The 20,202-nt window shown below is 42.1% G+C and overlaps 1 protein-coding gene across 1 annotated transcript in view; it reads right to left on the bottom strand.

Moving 5' to 3' along the window:
- Window positions 1–20,202, bottom strand: part of LOC115171844 (dual specificity mitogen-activated protein kinase kinase 6) — a 38,519-nt gene that overhangs the window by 12,950 nt on the left and 5,367 nt on the right. Inside the window, exons 2-10 of the mRNA XM_029729024.1 lie at window positions 11,564–11,633; window positions 10,949–10,997; window positions 10,053–10,166; window positions 8,670–8,789; window positions 6,974–7,090; window positions 4,956–5,007; window positions 4,572–4,699; window positions 2,418–2,495; window positions 1,883–2,022 (exon numbers count right to left, since the gene is read on the bottom strand). Coding sequence (XP_029584884.1) covers window positions 1,883–2,022; window positions 2,418–2,495; window positions 4,572–4,699; window positions 4,956–5,007; window positions 6,974–7,090; window positions 8,670–8,789; window positions 10,053–10,166; window positions 10,949–10,997; window positions 11,564–11,633 — 868 coding nt within the window. The remainder of the gene's footprint in view (window positions 1–1,882; window positions 2,023–2,417; window positions 2,496–4,571; window positions 4,700–4,955; window positions 5,008–6,973; window positions 7,091–8,669; window positions 8,790–10,052; window positions 10,167–10,948; window positions 10,998–11,563; window positions 11,634–20,202) is intronic.

Raw genomic sequence — 20,202 nt, forward strand, 5'->3', positions numbered from 1 at the left:
TCCCCCAGGGCTCTGTTCTAGGCCCTCTCCTATTCTCACTATACACCAAGTCACTTGGCTCTGTCATATCCTCACATGGTCTCTCCTATCATTGCTATGCAGACGACACACAATTCATCTTCTCCTTTCCCCCTTCTGATAACCAGGTGGCGAATCGCATCTCTGCATGTCTGGCAGACATATCAGTGTGGATGACGGATCACCACCTCAAGCTGAACCTCGGCAAGACGGAGCTGCTCTTTCTCCCGGGGAAGGACTGCCCGTTCCATGATCTCGCCATCACGGTTGACAACTCCCTTGTGTCCTCCTCCCAGAGTGCTAAGAACCTTGGCGTGACCCTGGACAACACCCTGTCGTTCTCCACTAACATCAAGGCGGTGACCCGATCCTGTAGGTTCATGCTCTACAACATTCGCAGAGTACGACCCTGCCTCACACAGGAAGCGGCGCAGGTCCTAGTCCAGGCACTTGTCATCTCCCGTCTGGATTACTGCAACTCGCTGTTGGCTGGGCTCCCTGCCTGTGCCATCAAACCCCTACAACTCATCCAGAACGCCGCAGCCCGTCTGGTGTTCAACCTTCCCAAGTTCTCTCACGTCACCCCGCTCCTCCGCTCTCTCCACTGGCTTCCAGTTGAAGCTCGCATCCGCTACAAGACCATGGTGCTTGCCTACGGAGCTGTGAGGGGAACGGCACCTCCGTACCTTCAGGCTCTGATCAGGCCCTACACCCAAACAAGGGCACTGCGTTCATCCACCTCTGGCCTGCTCGCCTCCCTACCTCTGAGGAAGCACAGTTCCCGCTCAGCCCAGTCAAAACTGTTCGCTGCTCTGGCACCCCAATGGTGGAACAAGCTCCCTCACGACACCAGGACAGCGGAGTCAATCACCACCTTCCGGAGACACCTGAAACCCCACCTCTTTAAGGAATACCTGGGATAGGATAAAGTAATCCTTCTAACCCCCCCCTAAAAGATTTAGATGCACTATTGTAAAGTGGTTGTTCCACTGGATATCATAAGGTGAATGCACCAATTTGTAAGTCGCTCTGGATAAGAGCGTCTGCTAAATGACTTAAATGTATATGTATGTATGTATGTATGTATGTATGTATGTATGTATGTATGTATGTATGTATGTATATATACATACACACACACATACACACTCAGTCAATAAAACAATTGCCATTTAAGTTTCATTTTTTTAAACCATAATATCAACTGGTTATATTATATGGTGAAATAATCATCTAAAAGGCAGTAACCTCAGCAGGGGCTCTTGCATGTAGAAGTCTATGGCTTTGCAATGGCATAGCCATGTTTTGTTCATTTCCTGAGCACTCACAGTCAAGACACCTATTTTAGAGCAAAAACATGATCTAATATAACAAGAAAACACAACAGAATATTTTTCCAAATGAAAGAAAAGTTGCCAGTGCGAAGTGATGTGCATCTGGAACAGTTATTCTCAACCAGTGATCATTTGAAACGTTGACATTTCTTCAGGGTTACAAACCAAAATCTTTTCGATATAGGCCTACAGATGTTCCATTTAGTTTATCTTGCCTGCTCTTTGGAATTTTCTAAATGGATTAACGTTGAACAATGCTCACAGTGATGAATACAGCCACAACATCAGTTTGGTTTAGTAGCTTTAGGCTTAATAATTCTTATGAAAACACGCTTGTCTTTTTCTAACTAATGTTTCTGTATATTTTCAGTGTGGAACCATTCCACCATATACTTTTACAGTATTTGGGGGGGGAAAGGTGACCTCTGGTTAAAAAGAAAGGTTTGACGTTGAGTTCTCATACCCATCCGTACTAAACAGAGAAGATGGTGACATTTGGAATGCAGACAGGGAGAGAGAGATGGGCTCACCACCGGGAGCTGAAGTCCACAAACTCAGGGGAGAAGCGGTCCGAGGGCAGCTGTGGAGAGGGCTCATCCACTACCTGCTTCAGTTGCTGGAAGGGTGTACCCCACGAGTCATAGGGGAACTTCAGAATGGCCAGCTCAATCTGGGGCAGAGGACCAGACAGAGGCTTGTTAACCCACAGAGAGAGGAAGGCACAAGCTCATCTTTCAACTATGGAGACTGGTATTTACTGGCATAAAGAAACATGGGACAATACAGTAGAATCATCACTCAGACCAAGGTTGTATTCATTAGGACACACCATTACAAACTAACGTTGCAACAGAAAACAATCACATAAATTCAGGTAGCCCCTCTCCGTTTCAGTCCCATTTTCTTCTGTTTGGTGCCTAATGAACATGACCCTGCTGTTGAAAGAATTGGTGTGGGTGTTACTGGTAGAATACCGATTTGAGATGAATGGATGTAATTTGACATTAATGCACAGTTTACATGATCTCAATCCAGGATTTGGTCCCAATCATGTCTGTGACTCACCATTGTGATTCCTAGACTCCAGATGTCTGACTTGACGCTGTAGCCTTTCTGGTTGAGGTCGGGGTTTATCCGTTCCGGCTGAAACCGAGGGAATGAAAACACTATCAACACCATTACATAACGACACCAACGCCATCACATAGGATAAGAATACCACTGTAACATATAACAACGACATCAACACAACAAGCACCAATCCTATTTCCTTCAGGCAGTGTGCTCCCAACCACAACTAGACCAGGGTCGTGTTAAGTATTTTTGTTGTGTTAGACGTTTTCCATGCGATGCCTACTGAACGTGGCCCAGACGGCGTCAGAGCCATCTCTCCCCAATCCTCCTCACTCTATCGCTGTTCAACACACTCTCCCTGTTGTTCTGTTAAGTTTCTCTCTGGCATCAGTGGTTTCTTTCATCAGGATTATTCAGAAATTAAAACAAATACATCATCTGCACAGAGGTGATCGTCACGTTTAGCATCTCAGGAACCACATCAATATGATGTAGAATTCTTCTGAGAGGCACAGCTTGACCACGAAAAAGAACCTGGAATCTGGCCAACCAATGACTGAAGAAGCCTTACGCTGCAACCAGGGTCGTGTTCAGTCGGCACAAAATGGAAACGTAGGAGGTACCACATTAACTTGTTCGATATGGACATTTTATTTCTTACGTGTCAAACTTCTCTAAAACAGGGTTTCCTTTAGGAAAATGTGGCGCAGGACATTTGACCGGCAGCATTTTAATTTAAACAGACATTTGAGAAATGTGCGCATTCACGAAATGTAGACATCGGGTGGGTAATCTGATTAGGGAGTCCACCCATTGAAGTCACTTTTACATGATGGTTATTCATTTTAACAGAACATGCCACTCCAGGATGCAACGGTGTGCATCCTTATAACCTAATTCTGATGAGCACTTTGAAGATGTTAGAATGGCTGTCACGTGTCCTTCTCCTCAGCCAACAAGACCAGTAACAAACAGCAACATCACTAGCCTATGTCAATCTAGTACCCCCATAACAGAGAAGTTGACCTATTCTATTGGTAGGCTTATCGTTCTGTGCGAGAAAGAAATGGCCTTTTCCAAACAGATTCTGGGACAGTTGTGGGACGAAGGATCCCAAATTCATACAACCAGTCAAGGCTACATAAAAAAAAAAAATACGAGGCTGATGCAACAGAGCAGAACGTTAACTTAAAATGTCAATCAACTATTATTTCTTCACATTATAAGCGCAGAAATGAGCACAAGGCAGTAGGCTATACGCGGATGTTCATTCCATAATGCAATTAGCATGAAAACACCGTTGTCAAATCGCACCGCACACACAATTTAGAAAGAGGGGAGAACTAAAGATGCAACTAGCATGGGTTGCTAACATGACTAGGATTGTGCCTTTGGCTACTGGACAATGAAAGAAAGTTGAATATGCTACTGGTTTCAATGGCATATGGAAGTCTATAAAATAATTGCCACCACGTTTCTATGGTCGGATTTTTCTTTGATGGTAGGTAAGACATGTCTCATATTATGAAGTAAAACATTCAGGTTTCAAACAATTACATGTATGTTTTCAAAATGCATACTGCCTCCAGCTCATTTCAAAGTGGTGTGTGACGCACTGAAGCCTACACATACCGTTGCATATATAAATGGGAAACACAATTTACCACAAGTGGACTCCAATCAAGTTGTAGAAACATCTCAAGGATGATCAATGGAAACAGGATGCACCTGAGCTCAATTTCGAGTCTCATAGCAAAGGGTCTGAAAGCTTATGTAAATAAGGTATTTCTATTTGTAATACATTTGCAAACATTTCTAAAAACTTGTTTTCGATTTGTCATTAGAAAAATAAATAAATTGAATCCATTTTTAAATAAAGATGCACTGTAAGCATGACCGGTCAAACGCATTTATGTCGACTAGTATTTCCATCAACGAATAGGCTAAAAAGCATTATTTTGCAATAGGATTTTCTCTTCTCCTGGACAATTGTCCCTCGGCAGCTACATTTTTTTGTCCTTTCAATTTTTTTTATACCAAAAGCCGTCTATTACCGGCTAACAGAAACCCTGGTGGCTACTGAACATAGCCAAGAAGGTGTCAGAGCTCCCCCACCTCTCTCTCGCTCTCCCCATTCCTACTCACCGCCATGTAGGGCTTGCAGCCGGCGTCCATGGTCTTGGCCACAGAGTCCACCAGGTGGCCGCTGATGCCAAAGTCACACATCTTCACCTGGCCCTGTGTGTTGATCAGCACGTTGGACGGTTTCACATCTGCACAAAGGTTAGATTATTTTTTTAATTAAGAATATTTTTCATAATAACGAATAGTTTAGTCCCAACAACTGTGGCGGAGGGGAAAAAAATACTAATAAAATAAAGGACCATTTCAGATCAACGTGAGTAAAGGAGGTGACCGAGTGATGAGTAACCGTGCCCAAGACATGAAGACTTGTTAGCTCCCAGCTCCCCCAAGCCGTTTGCCTTGGCTTTAGCTCAGCAGGCTAACAAAATCTTATCCTTCATTTACCTCGGTGTATCACTGAAAGTTTGTTATGCAGATGCTCCAAAGCCTTGACGATCTGGAGAGAGAGACAGAAGCAGTTACACACACTGCATTTTAACCTGTCTGGGCCAGGGGGCAGTATTTTCACGGCCGGATGAAAAACGTACCCAATTTAAATAGGTTACTACTCTGGCCCAGAAACGAGAATATGCATATTATTAGTAGATTTGGATAGAAAACACTCTGAAGTTTCTAAAACAGTTTGAATGGTGTCTGCGAGTATAACAGAACTCATATGGCAGGCAAAAACCTGAGAAAAATTCAAGCAGGAAGTGGAAAGTCAGAATTGTAGTTCTTCTTTTGATTCTCTATCGAAGCTACAGTGTCTGTGGGGTGACGTTGCACTTCCTAAGGCTTCCATTGGCTGTGAACAGCCTTCAGAAAGTGGTTTGAGCATTTTCCTGTCACTGGGCAGAGTATAGGAGCTCAGTTACTGAGTGGTCTGCCTGGCAACAAAGGGATTGGATATGCGCAGTCACGCGAGCACGCCGTTCCTTCTTTTTCTTCTTGAATGAATATGCTATTGGTTGGAATATTAATCGCAATTCTACGTTAAAAATACCATAAAGATTTATTTTAAACAGCGTTTGACATGCTTCTAAGTACGGTAATGGAACATTTTGACTGTCTCTGGTACCGCGCTCGCGCGTTATGCCTTTGGATAAGTGATCTGTACGCACAAACAAAACGGAGGTATTTGTACATAAATATGGATTATTTGGAACAAAAACTAAATTTATTGTGGAAGTAGCAGTCCTGGGAGTGCATTCTGACGAAGATCAGCAAAGGTAAGAGCATATTTCTAATACTAATTCTGAGTTTAGGTTGCCCCGAACTTGGCGGGTGTCTGAATAGCTCACCGTGATGGCTGCGCTATATACTCAGAATATTGAAAAATGTGCTTTCTCCGTAAAGCTATTTTAAAATCTGACACAGCGGTTGCATCCAGGGGTAGTCCATCTATAATTCTTTAAATAATTGTTATATATTTTGTCAACGTTTATGATGAGTATTTTTGTAAATTGATGTGCACATTCACCGGACGTTTTGGTAGGAATACATTTTCTGAACATCACGCGCCAATGTAAAATGCTGTTTTTGGATATAAATATGAACTTTATCGAACAAAACATACATGTACTGTGTAACATAATGTCCTAGGAGTGTCATCTGATGAAGATCGTCAAAGGTTAGTGCTTAATTTAGCTGTGTTTTGGGTTTTATTGGCACATGTCCTTGCTCGGAAAATGGCTGTGTGATTATTTTTGTCTATGTACTCTCCTAACATAATCTAATGTTTTGCTTTCGCTGTAAAGCATTTTTGAAATTGGACAATGTGGTTACATCAAGGAGAAATGTATTTTTTAAATGGTGTAAAATAGTTGTATGTTTGAGAAAGTTGAATTATGACATTTTGTTGTTTTTGAATTTGCCACCCTGATATTTCAATGGCTGTGTCCCGCAGCACGTCCCACCTAGCCCATAGAACATTTACGTCATTTAGCAGACGCTCTTATCCAGAGCGACTTACAAATTGGAGTTAATGATATCATTCCAGATAACCTGAGGGAACAGGAGTAGCTGTGTGACTGTTCCTTATACAGCATCACGACAAGCTGGTGTGGACACCTTTTACAGATGACAATATAAATCATATCAATAGGACCGTGTACTTCAGTATTATCCATGTTGTTTTGTTCTGTTTAGTTTCTCTGGCATCAGCGGTTTCTTTCATCAGGATTATTCAGAAATTAAAACAAATACATCATCTGCACAGAGGTCAGTGTGACGTTATACTGTAGCTATAAGCATTATTCAGTAACCCTGCAGGTTGTGCTCATTAGACACCAAACAGAATAAAAACTGAAACAGGGAGGGCCTACCTGGACCAATAAGAAACTCATTTGTTTTCCATTGCAAATCGTTTTTTTAAATGATCTTCATTGTGTGCCCTGATGAACACGACCCAGGTGTCCACTCACCGCTACAGTGATCTTCCCCAGGATGTCTTCAGGGATGGTCATGCCTTTATCTATCACCTGCTTGTAGAACTTATCCAGAGACGTGTCCATCAGCTCCATGCAGATCCACACGTCACCCTGGCAACACAGAGACAACACCTATTACTATAGAACTACCTCTTTAAATACTCAGCCTGTTTGTTTTTCTCTCTCTGGCATCAGTGGTTTCTTTCATCAGGATTATTCAGAAATTAAAACAAAATACATCATCTGCACAGAGGTCAGTGTGACACACACAAAAAAAAGCAAGTAAGTCCTTCCATGACTAATACAGAGGAGACTACTTTTAATCGTAATTTGAAAACTCAACTGAATCGAAAATGTATTTGAGGGCAGAAAGATGTGGCCAAGTGAAAGCCAGCCTAGCCACGGGCTTCCACCATAATGTTGTTTTCACAGGTTTGGTTTTTCCATTTATGTTTTGAGGTTGGACTTTTAGCACGTATAGTACTTTAGCACGTAGGGCGCACTGACTGGTGTCATCTCGTTAGTCAGCATGTGTTACACCTGTGCTGGTTCCCCCCCATCTCGTTAGTAAGCATGTGTTACACCTGTGCTGGTTCCCCCCCATCTCGTTAGTCAGCATGTGTTACACCTGTGCTGGTTTCCCCCCCCCCCCATCTCGTTAGTCAGCATGTGTTACACCTGTGCTGGTTCCCCCCCATCTCGTTAGTAAGCATGTGTTACACCTGTGCTGGTTCCCCCCCATCTCGTTAGTCAGCATGTGTTACACCTGTGCTGGTTCCCCCCCATCTCGTTAGTAAGCATGTGTTACACCTGTGCTGGTTCCCCCCCATCTCGTTAGTCAGCATGTGTTACACCTGTGCTGGTTCCCCCCCATCTCGTTAGTAAGCATGTGTTACACCTGTGCTGGTTCCCCCCCATCTCGTTAGTAAGCATGTGTTACACCTGTGCTAGTTCCCCCCCATCTCGTTAGTCAGCATGTGTTACACCTGTGCTGGTTCCCCCCCATCTCGTTAGTAAGCATGTGTTACACCTGTGCTGGTTCCCCCCCATCTCGTTAGTCAGCATGTGTTACACCTGTGCTGGTTCCCCCATCATTCTAGAATAACAATCCTTTATCTGGTCTTCCCTGATTTAGTTTTGTTCCACCTTTTTTGGTTTGCTTCCTGTCTTTAAGTTTAGTGATTTTGTTTGCCTCCTCTTGGCCAAATATAGTGTGTCTCATGGTGGGTGTCTTTTAGGTCCCAGTTGTTGGTGCTAGTCAACTTTCAGTGGACACCCCCATGAGTGTCCTTCAGAACCCCTCCTAAAACTCCACCCGTTTCCTTTTGGTTGTTCTCAGTGACTCTTGGTTCCCCTTTCGGTTTGAGTGACAATTTTGGTTTTCTTGCTGGGGAACGTAACAACCTGTTAAGTCTTTTCCAACCAGTTGATGAAGGGAACGAGACAAGGACAGTTTTTTTTAACCAATTAAAATGAAGTCCAGATAACTCCATCTTAATTTGACAAACTAAGAAAGAATGTGACGGTGTGCCGTCTATGGCTGTTTACACAAGTAACCCAATTCAGATTTTTGACCAATAATTGGTATTTTGAACAAATCAGAACTTTTGCCAATAAATGGGCAAAATACAATATTTGGGCTGCCTGTGTAAACCCAGTTTGTGCTACAGATGTGGTGCTGAGAGCTGACCTCTCTGAAGAGAGCGCCGTAGAAGGTGACCGTGAAGAAGCAGTCCACGGTCCTCATGGAGATGTCCAGGTCCATCAGCAGTCTCTTCTGCTCCAGGGTGTTCACTGTGGCCCGGATCCTCTGGGAGGGGGGGGGGGGGGCAGTCACAAAACTACAATCACTAGAAGGAACAAAGCCCTTTGGCTCAGACCACGGCAATTTGAATGGAAGACTCACAGGAATACTAATTAGCTCTTCCATAATGTATCTATTTTGTATTTGTGTGTAAATTAAATATAGTTAAGGGCTCACTTGCTAAAGATTGACTTCACAGTGAAAATAAACTTTAAATTTGGTATGACATCTGCATATGACACCATAACCTCATCCATTACTTTTAAACTACCTGTTTAGTTTCTCTCTGGCATCAGTGGTTTCTTTCATCAGGATTATTCAGAAATTAAAACAAATACATCATCTGCACAGAGGTCATTCATTGTCATGTTTGGCTTGACAGTAAAACATATTTAACCTTTATTTAACTAGGCAAGTAAGTTAAGAACAAATTCTTATTTACAATGACGGCCTACCCCAACCAAACCCTAACCTGGACAACGCTGGTCCAATTGTGCGCAGCCCTATGGGACTCCCAATCACGGCCGGTTGTGATACAGCCTGGAATCGAACCAGGGTCTGTAGTGACACCTCTAGCACTGAGATGCAGTGCCTTAGACCGCTGTGCCAGTCGCGAGCACAAAATGACCTTGGGAGTTGTCAAAACAGCACAGGTCTGTGTTGGTCAGGAGTGTTGATGTTGAGATAGAGCTGTGTGGCTTGTCTTTAAATGTGACACACACACACTTATCTAATAAACATCTCAGATATATAAATAGAAAATGTCTGTTTTGACTTTTGAAAACATATCTAATATCTAATAAACATCTCTGATTAAGTGCCGTCGGAAAGTATTCAGACCCCTTGACTTTTTCCACATTTTGTTACGTTACAGCCTTATTCTAAAATGGATTCAATATCCCCCCCCGATCATCAACCTAGACACAGTACCCCGTAATACCCCACAATACCCCATAATGACAAAGCAAAAACTGATTAAGAATTTTTTTTAAATGTTTTTAAAAAATTAAAACAAAACTGAAATGCCTTATTTACATCAAGGGGTCTGAATACTTTCCGAATGCACTGTACAGAAATCTAAAATGTCTTTCAGTAGAACGCAATATTTTGAAACATTCAGATACAAATATGCTATGTTGAACAAACATGCCTCTGACATGTAGAATAAGGAATTGTTTTGTCTCTATTCATGGCATTTCTATCTGCAACGTTCCATAACGTTGGCTCATTTAACATGGACCCTGGAGCCAACTGGAGCACTCCACCCACCTTGACGGCCATGATAAGCCCACTGGGCACATGTCTCATCTTGTCCACCACACCATACGCTCCTCTACCCAGCTCCCCAATCTGCTCCAAGTCATCTGCCTTCACAACAAAGTTCTGGCCAGAGAGAGAAACACAGTGGAGGGGGAAAGAGGTCTATCAGCCAATCACAGCAAGTTCAACCAATAAATACAAAAGAGAAAACCCCAGAGTCGTGTTCATTAGGACCCATCAGAAAACAAAAATAAAAGATTTCTTATTGGACAAGTCCAGGTAAAGCTGGGTGGTATAGTTTTGGATTTCTGAGTCAGGTAATGACACCACCATTTTGACACCACAACCATATACTTGTCGTTGACTACAGTACAACCCTCTTCAACACTCTCCCTGTCTTTCTGTTTAGTTTCTCTCTGGCATCAGTGGTTTGTTTCATCAGGATTATTCAGAAATTAAAATAAATACATCATCTGTACAGAGGAGATCGTCATGTTTGTCTGAGATGCACAGTGTGAGAAAAGTCTATCAGTCACATCAAAGTCACCCAGTAAATGCATTAGAGAAAACGCTACGGTCGTGTTCATTAGGACATGCAACAGAAAACATTTTCAAAAAGCTTAGCAACGCAAAACGAAAGTAAGTGCTTCTTATAGGACAAGTCCAGGGGTGTAAACATTAGTCCAAAGTTACAAAACATGAGTTTCTATTGGACAAATTCAGGTCCGTCCCCGTTCCGTTTAAGAAACGTTTTCCAACAGAATCGGCGTAATGAATACACCCCAAGCAGTCCCCTCCCTGTTTCAGTCCGTTTGGTGTCTAATGAACATGACCCGAGTAAAACCACAAAAGGTGATAGAAAGTGAAGGACTACAGCCTGAACACAACGTGCTTCCCTTCCCCACCTTTTCTCCAATGGTAACACAGGCTTTGGAATCCAGATCTCGAGGGGGGCTGAGGAGAGAGGAAAGGGAGTGGGATTAATACCATGCATTCCTTTAAAAATGTGACATCGATATCAAACACCAACAACTAATGCTCTTCGTCATTGAACGTCACACTGTATGACTGTACTTTGACAAGATGCTATGTGAAACCTGGGTGGTAGAGTTTAGGGTGTGAAAGAGGAGATTCGGGTGATCACATCAGCATATGAAACCATAACCTCATCATCTATTACTGTACAGCTACCTCTTCAGTACGCTCTCCCTGTTTCTTTTGTTAGCTTCTCTCTGGCATCAGCGTTTTTTCTCTTCATCATTATTAAGAAATTAAAACAAACATAATCTGCACAGAGGTCATCATCACGTTTGTGACAAACGCACAGCAGTGGCTAATTTCCAGGGTCTTTTTTGGAGTCGTGCTGCACAGATGATGAGATCTCAATATCTGGAGAAGTGTTTAGCCTACCATCTCAGGAACCACGTTAATATGATATAGCAGTCTTCTGAGATGCACAGCATGACCACGAAAAAGACAACCTGGAATCCGGCCAACCAATGACAGAGAAGAAGCCTTACGCTGCGGCTGCAGGTGGGGGCTGATCAAAGACCTCTTTGGAGAGCTTGAGGCCTGGGTTCTTCTTCTTCCCTATGAGAGGATGGGGAGAGGAGAGATCAGCCTAGTTCTTTCAGAAAACTCATCTGTACCATGACCTGTCAATTTTCACTTTAAATAAACCAGAACAGAGAAACCCCCAGTTGAACCTTGTGTTGTGAGAATGCTTGGATTTGATTTTCAGTGGGGTAGCTGTTCTGTTTTTGGTGTGGACTTCCGACTTGTACTGTAAAGGGTTATTGACTGTACAGCTCCATTTGTTATCTACCCAGAGATTGCTTAACAATAGGAAACAGGTGAATGACTCGCTCATAAATCGGAACGATGACACAGAGAGCGAGAAAGCAGAAACAGATTACCTCACTCATTAACCCTCTGTTTTGTCTAACACTATTGTTATACAAGCAGTAGTTTAACCGCTTTGGTTTGTCCGAACCAAAGTCTCAACCATAATCAGAAGAATAGCCACTGAACAGTGACTCATGTTAGCTCCTGCAGTAGGTCTGCTGCTGCCTACACAATGGAGACCAGAGACCTCTCCCTGTGTGAAATGCACACTACAGTGCATTCATAAACACTGTTCACAAGCAACAAGTGGGGACTTCTCATCCAGGCTAGGGCAACGGGGCCATGCTGGTGTAAAACAACAACCCCAACTGAAGGAACGTGGGATTCAGACGAGGACTGCGCCTCAATAGTCTAAACATGGACCCTTTTCTCCTCTCCTGATCTGCACAACATTGGATGAGTGGGAGTGATACAGCAGAAAGATACTTAGGATGTGCTCTCATCCAGGGCCTGAGGCAGGTTGATTTCTGCCAGCTATTTGCAGGTACATTTGCAGAGGTCCCATTAAATGCAGAATTCTGTGTTTTCACGCAGACAAAAAAATGAAAACGCAAAAGAAAAATCTTGCTGCGTTTTGTAAAATGCTGGTTTAAATGCTTTTCTCCCCCAAGACTAATTTTGTGCTTCAGCTGCACTTCACTCAGATGAGAATTCACGAAACAGACATTCTATCAGCAGACAGCACTCTGGACTGATTCTCTGTTTTACTTTACTCGGTGTAGACTACTGTTCTCTGGTAAAATGCACGATTAGCTTCCGGCAAAACATCGGGAAATGTAGCTGGCGACATTCTTTCTATGATAAACATTAGAAATATGATGGCCATGTATCGTTTTTGCTAAAAATATATATATATATATATAGTTCATTGTAAGCTCATTCACTTGTGTGGCTGATTGCCAAATAGTGTTGCACTTCTATTGTCATCTGATGAATTAAGCTATTTCTGACAAATGTGTTGCACTAATGTATTTTCTGTGAGGGTAAACTATATTTTTATGCCCCTGATCACTACTGAAGCAAAATAATATATGACTTTCAATATAAAAACGCGGGATTTGATGGTCTGCGTTTTGAAAATGCAGCTTTATGAACTCTAAAGCGACCCTTGCATGTCTTCTGCACCAGCCACCTTGGCAGGTAGCCAATTATAGGCTCTGCTCTCTGTTGGTAGAGCTGTGTTGGAAAGAACACGAGGAAAGGACGACACTTGAGACTATTGAGATGCATCCTGGTACATGTGTGTCCTGTACAACAACTGTCATTGACCTGGACATGATGTTCCCTCTAACACAGACAGGCCATTAGGCAAGGAAGGGGAAAAGGGAAGCACCTTCACTCAGAGATACACCACATAATCAAAAGTATGTGGACACCTGCTCATTCCAAAATCATAGGCATTAATATGGAGTTGGTCCCCCCTTTGCTGCTATAACAGCCTCCACAATCCCTTATACCACCCACCACTGCGACCTGTATGCTCTCGTCGGCTGGCCCTCGCTACATATTCGTTGCCAGACCCACTGGCTCCAGGTCATCTACAAGTCTATGCTAGGTAAAGCTCTGCCTTATCTCAGCTCACTGGTCACGATAACACCCACCCGTAGCACGCGCTCCAGCAGGTATATCTCACTGGTCATCCCCAAAGCCAACAACTTCTTTGGCCGCCTTTCCTTCCAGTTCTCTGCTGACAATGACTGGAACGAATTGCAAAAAAATTTAATAAATAAATCGCTGAAGCTGGAGACTTATATTTCCCTCACTAACTTTAAACATCAGCTATCTGAGCAGCTAACTGATCGCTGCAGCTGTACATAGTCCATCTGTAAATAGCCCACCCAATCTACCTACCTCATCCCCATATTGTTTTTATTTACTTTTCTGCTCTTTTGCACACCAGTATCACTACTTACACATCACCATCTGCTCATCTATCACTCCAGTGTTAATCTGCTAAATTGTAATTACTTCGCTACTATGGCCTATTTATTGCCTTACCTCCTCACGCCATTTGCACACACTGTATATAGGACGTCCTTTTTTTCTCTATTGTGTTATTTCACTGTACGCTTGTTTATTCCATGTGTAACTCTGTGTTGTTTGAGTTGCACTGCTTTGCTTTATCTTGGCCAGGTCGCAGTTGTAAATCAGAACTTGTTCTCAACTAGCTTACCTGGTTAAATAAAGGTGAAATAATGTTTATTTTTTTAAAGGCGTTTCACTAGATGCTGGAACATTGCTGCAGGGACTTGCCTCCATTCAGCTAGCCAAAAGATCATTAGTGAGGTTGGGCACTGATGTTGGGTGATTACGCCTGGCTCGCAGTCGGTGTTCCAATTCATCCCAAAGGCGTTCATTGGAGTTGAGGTCAGGGCTCTGTGTAGGCCAGTCAAGTTCTTCCACACCGATCTCAACAAACAATTTCTGTATGTACCTCGCTTTGTGGACAGGGGCATTACATTTTCCTTTTTTTTTTTTTTTTTTTACATTTTAGTCATTTAGCAGACGCTCTTATCCAGAGCGACTTACAGTAGAGTGCATACATTTTATTACATTTTTTATATACTGTTTTAGCATTGTCATGCTAAAACAGGAAACGGCCTTCCCCAAACTGTTGCCACAAAGTTGGAAGCACAGAATCATCTAGAATGTCATTGTATGCTGTAGCATTAAGATTATCCTTCACTGGAACTAAGGGGCCTAGCCCGAACCATAAAAAACAGCCCCAGACCATAATTTAGTCTCCACCAAACTTTACAGTTGGCACTATGCATTCGGGCAGGTAGCGTTCTCCCGGCATCTGCCAAACCCAGATTTGTCCATCTGCCAGATGGTTAAGCGTGATTCAACACTCCAGAGTGTCCATTTTCACTGCTCCAGAGCCCAATGCCGGTGAGATTTACACCACTCCAGCTGACGCTTGGCATTGCGTATGGTGATCTTAGGCTTGTGTGTGGCTGCTTGGCCATGGAAACCCATTTCATGAAGCTCCCGACTAACAGTTATTGTGCTGACGTTGCTTCCAGAGGCAGTTTGGAACATGGTAGTGAGTGTTGCAACCGATTTTCAGCACAAGGTCCCGTTCTGTGAGCGTGTGTGGCCTACCACTTCACGGCTGAGTCGTTGTTGCACCTAGACATTTTCCACTTCACAATAACAGCACCGAGGTTGACCGAGGCAGCTCTAACAGGGCAGAAATCTGATGAACTGACTTGTTGGAAAGGTGGCATCCTATGACGATGCCATGTTGAAAGTCACAGCTCTTCAGTAAGGGCCATTCTACTGCATCTCTATGGAGATTGCATGGCTGTGTGCTCAATTTTATACATCTGTCAGCAACGGGTGTGGCTGAAATAGCCAAATCCAATCATTTGAAGGGGTTTCCACATACTTTTGTATATAGTGTACATTGGCTCAGAGGTAACCAGACACTTAAACACCACTTGCTCTTTAAAGCTTCCATTGGCTCTCTGTACCACAAACAAGTGGAAATAAGGCTGCAGAGAGCAGAGACACCATTCATAAAGGCAGTGCAACGTTTTGCAATGTTTCAAGTGAAGCATTTAGGTTGGGTATACTGTGTTGGCCGGGTAATACAGTGCAGCCTAATCATGGGTGGATTAGCTGCAGTACATACACAGGAGGCTAAATGTTAGCAAATAACCTACATAGCTGGATGAAAGCAAGTTCGTATAGACTGGACTGGTAGCATCTCATGCTCTCAGATGAGCGACTGCAGATGTCCAGCTTCCCAGTAAGAAGAGATTCATTGACTTCCCAGTGAAATACAGTGAGGGGAGATTCATTGACTTGTGCTATGCTCACATGCACCCAGCAGAGTAAAAATAGATGTTAATTTCCCCGTCGAGCTAAAAAAAAGAGCATTCAAAACCTTCTTAAAATGACCTAGAACAACAGTATAAAAACAGCCTTTGTCCCAACTGAAGTAGCATGGCAAGAAATTGCCTTTTTCCCCTTTCGGTTATTTGAAATGAAATCTCCAAAATATCGCTTTTTTTTTTAAAGCCATAAAAAGTTGGTTGCAATTTCAGTTTAATCCACCAGAAAAGACTGAACAAATATTACAACAAATATTGTTAAACTCAAATATACTAATTGATAAAAAAATATATATATTTTTTTTAAATAATTTTCAAAATGGTTTAATCTTTCTAAATGATATAAATAGGATTGGTGGAATTGTTAACAAAAATATGGAAATGTGTGCCATCTTCAAAATTACAACCAACTGATTGCAGCATCACTGAAAAAATGGAGGCGACAAGTGGAAGGATACACAAAACGACGCCGGGTTCAACACTGAGTTTATCAAATTAGACAACATTTTTGCAACCAACTTCAAAGTAGCCACCCTTTGCACACTCTTGGCATTCTGTCAACCAGCTTCATGAGGTAGTCACCTGGAATTCATTTCAATACACAGGTGTGCCTTATTAAAAATTAATTTGTGTAATTACTTTCCTTCTTAATGCGTTTGAGCCAATCAGTGGTGTTGTGACAAGGTAGGGGTGGTATACAGAAGATAGTATGGACTTGGTCTTTTACAAAATAGGGCTATGGCAAAAACAGGTTAAATAAGCAAAGAGAAACGACAGTCCATCATTACTTTAAGACATGAAGGTCAGTCAATCCGGAAAATTTCAAGAACTTCTAAAGTTTCTTCAAGTGCAGTCACAAAACCCGTCAAGCGCTATGATGAAACTGGCCACAGGAAAAGAAGACCCAGAGTTACCTCTGCTGCAGAGGATAAGTTCATTAGAGTTAACTGCACCTCAGATTGGAGCCCAAATAAATGTAAAAGTGACCGACATCAACATCAACTGCTCAGAGGAGACTGTGTGAGTCAGGCCATCATGGTCGAATTGCTGCAAAGAAACCACTACTAAAGGACACCAATAAGAAGAGACTTGCTTGGGCCAAGAAACACAAGCAATAGACATTAGACCAGTGGAAACCAAATTAGAGATTTTTGGTTCCAACCGCCATGTCTTTGTGAGATGATCTCCGCATGTGTGGTTCCCACTGTGAAGCATGGAGGAGGTGTGATAGTGTCACCAGCAAAGCACTGTCTGTGATTTATTTAGAATTTAAGGCGCACTTAACCAGCATGGCTACCACAACATTTTGCAGCGATACGCCATCCCATCTGGTTTGCACTTAGTGGGACTATCATTTGTTTTTCAACAGGACAATGACGCAATACACCTCCAGGCTGTGTAAGGGCTATTTGACCAAGAAGGAGAGTGATGGAGTGCTGCATCAGATGACCTGGCCTCCATAATCACCTGACTTCAACCCAATTGAGATGGTTTGGGATGAGTTGGACTGCAAAGTGAAGGAAAAGCAGCCAACAAGTACTCAGCATTAGAGGTCGACCGATTATGATTTTTCAACGCCGATACCAATTATTGGAGGACCAAAAAAAGCCGATACCGATTAAATCGGACGATTTTTTAAAATGTATTTGTAATAATGACAATTACAACAATACTGAATGAACACTTATTTTAACTTAATATAATACATCAATAAAATCTATTTAGCCTCAAATAAAAAATGAAACATGTTCAATTTGGTTTAAATAATGCAAAAACAAAGTAAAAGTGCAATTTGTGCCATGTAAGAAAGCTAACGTTTAAGTTCCTTGTTCAGAACATATGAAAGCTGGTGGTTCCTTTTAACATGAGTCTTCAATATTCCCAGGTAAGAAGTTTTAGGTTGTAGTTATTATAGGAATTATAGGACTATTTCTCTCTATACGATTTGTATTTCATATACCTTTGACTATTGGATGTTCTTATAGGCACTTTAGTATTGCCTGTGTAACAGTATAGCTTCCGTCCCTCTCCTCGCTCCTACCTGGGCTCGAACCAGGAACACATCGACAACAGCCACCCTCGAAGCAGCGTTACCCATGCAGAGCAAGGGGAACAACTACTCCAAGTCTCAGAGTGAGTGACGTTTGAAACGCTATTAGCGCGCACCCCACTAACTCGCTAGCCATTTCACATCGGTTACACCAGCCTAATCTCAGGAGTTGATAGGCTTTAAGTCATAAACAGCGCAATGCTTTAAGCATTGCGAAGAGCTGCTGGTAAAACGCACGAAAGTGCTGTTTGAATGAATGCTTAGGAGCCTGCTGGTGCCTACCATCGCTCAGTCAGACTGCTCTATCAAATCATAGACTTAATTATAACATAATAACACACAGAAATACGAGCCTTAGGTCATTAATATGGTCAAATCCGGAAACTATCATCTCGAAAACAAAACGTGTTTTCTTTCAGTGAAATACAGAACCGTTCCGTATTTTATCAAATGGTTGGCTTCCCTAAGTCTAAATATTCCTGTTACATTGCACAACCTTCAATGTTATGTCATAATTACGTAAAATTCTGGCAAATTAGGTGAAGCTGGTTGAGAGAATGTCAATAGTGTGCAAAGCTGTCATCAAGGCAAAGGATGGCTACTTTGAAGAATCTCAAATATATTTTGATTTGTTTAACACTTTTTTGGGTTACTACATGATTCCATGTGTTACTTCGTAGTTTTGATGTATTCACTATTATTCTACAATGTAGAAAATAGTAAAAAATAAAGAAAAACCCTTAAATGAGTAGGTGTCCAAACTTTTGACTAGCACTGTACATGGGGGATACAACCATCCCAGCTCTGCAGATTTTGCAGCTTAGAGACAGAATCATTAGATCACTTGTTTTGGTACTGCCCATATGTAGCTTATTTTTGGTCGCAGGTTCAGGAATGGCTGAAAATGTCAACATTTACTTGGCGCTAACTCTACAAAATCGCACGGCTGGGGGGTTTGAAAAGTCCTAATCAATAATACAATTAGCAAAAATATATATATTTAATTTACAATCTGTAGAAACCATGAGAATAGAAAGGTTCAGAACTTTTGTGAAACATCACAGCACAGTGGGAAAATATATGGCAGCTAGAAATCCAAACTGGATGATTTTTAGAGATTTATGGGAAGGGTTGAGGGTAGCTGAAGGCTGGGACTGAAAAAGGTAACTCATGTAAAATATACTGTGTCCGTAAAATGTATATAGTATGTATAAGCTGGAAGTAAAAGTCTTGGTATTGTTGTCCATTTGTTTACTCCAATTAGGGGTGGTAGGGTTAGGGGAAAATAGATTTTTTATATTTAAGATAGACTTAACAAAAATATAAAAGGCAACATGTAAAGTGTTGGTCCCATGTTTTATGAGCTGAAATAAAAGATCCCAGAATTATTCCAGGAAAAAAAAATATTCTCAAATTTTGTGCACAAATTTGTTTACATCGCTAGCAAGCATTTCTCCTTCACCAAGATAATCCATTTCCCATGACAGGTGTGGCATACCAACAAGCTGACTAAACAGCATGATCATTACACAGGTGCACTTTATGCTGGGGGCAATAAAAGGCACTGTGTTGTCACGCAACACAATGCCACAGATGTCTCAAGTTGATGGAGCATGCAATTGGCATGCTGACTACAGGAATGTTCACCAGAGCTGTTGCCAGAGAATTGAATGTTAATTTCTCCACCATAAGCCGCCGCCAACGTCATTTTAGTACGTCTAAACGGCCTCACAACTGCAGACCACGTGTATGGCATCGTGTGGGCGAGCGGTTTGCTGATGTCAACGGTTTGAAAAGAGTGCCCCATGATGGCGGTGGGGTTATGGTATGGGCAGGCATAAACTACAGACAACGACACACAATTGCATTTTATCGATGGCAATTTGAATGTACAATAACGTGGTGAGATCCTGAGGCCCATTGTGAGGTCCATAAAAAATTTTAAAAAACATGTAAAAGGTATGTGGCCAACAGATGCATATCTGTATTCCCAGTCATGTGAAATCCAAATGCATTTCGATTGACTGATTTCCTGTAATTCAGTAAACTCAATGATTTTTTTTTTATATATATATTATTTTTAATAAAAAAAAGGGGATTGGAAATGATGCAGACAATTACATTGTTAGAAGCCACAATCTGCAATATTAAAGCTGATCCACAGCCCAACATTGTTTTAAGCATGGCAAGAAACTATTTAGTTTGGCTAAATACTGCCGTTAGCTCGCAATGCATAGCTAAAATACATGGCAGGAACGGATCTTACGTGGCACTCTATTTCAGCTGAACTCCCTGACATACAGTATACCTTCAGCGTCTGAGGTCACATATTTGACTAGTTGACAGCTAGGCCCACATCAGGCCT

This window comes from Salmo trutta, chromosome 32, assembly GCF_901001165.1.
Source record: "Salmo trutta chromosome 32, fSalTru1.1, whole genome shotgun sequence".
Classification (NCBI taxonomy): domain Eukaryota; kingdom Metazoa; phylum Chordata; class Actinopteri; order Salmoniformes; family Salmonidae; genus Salmo; species Salmo trutta.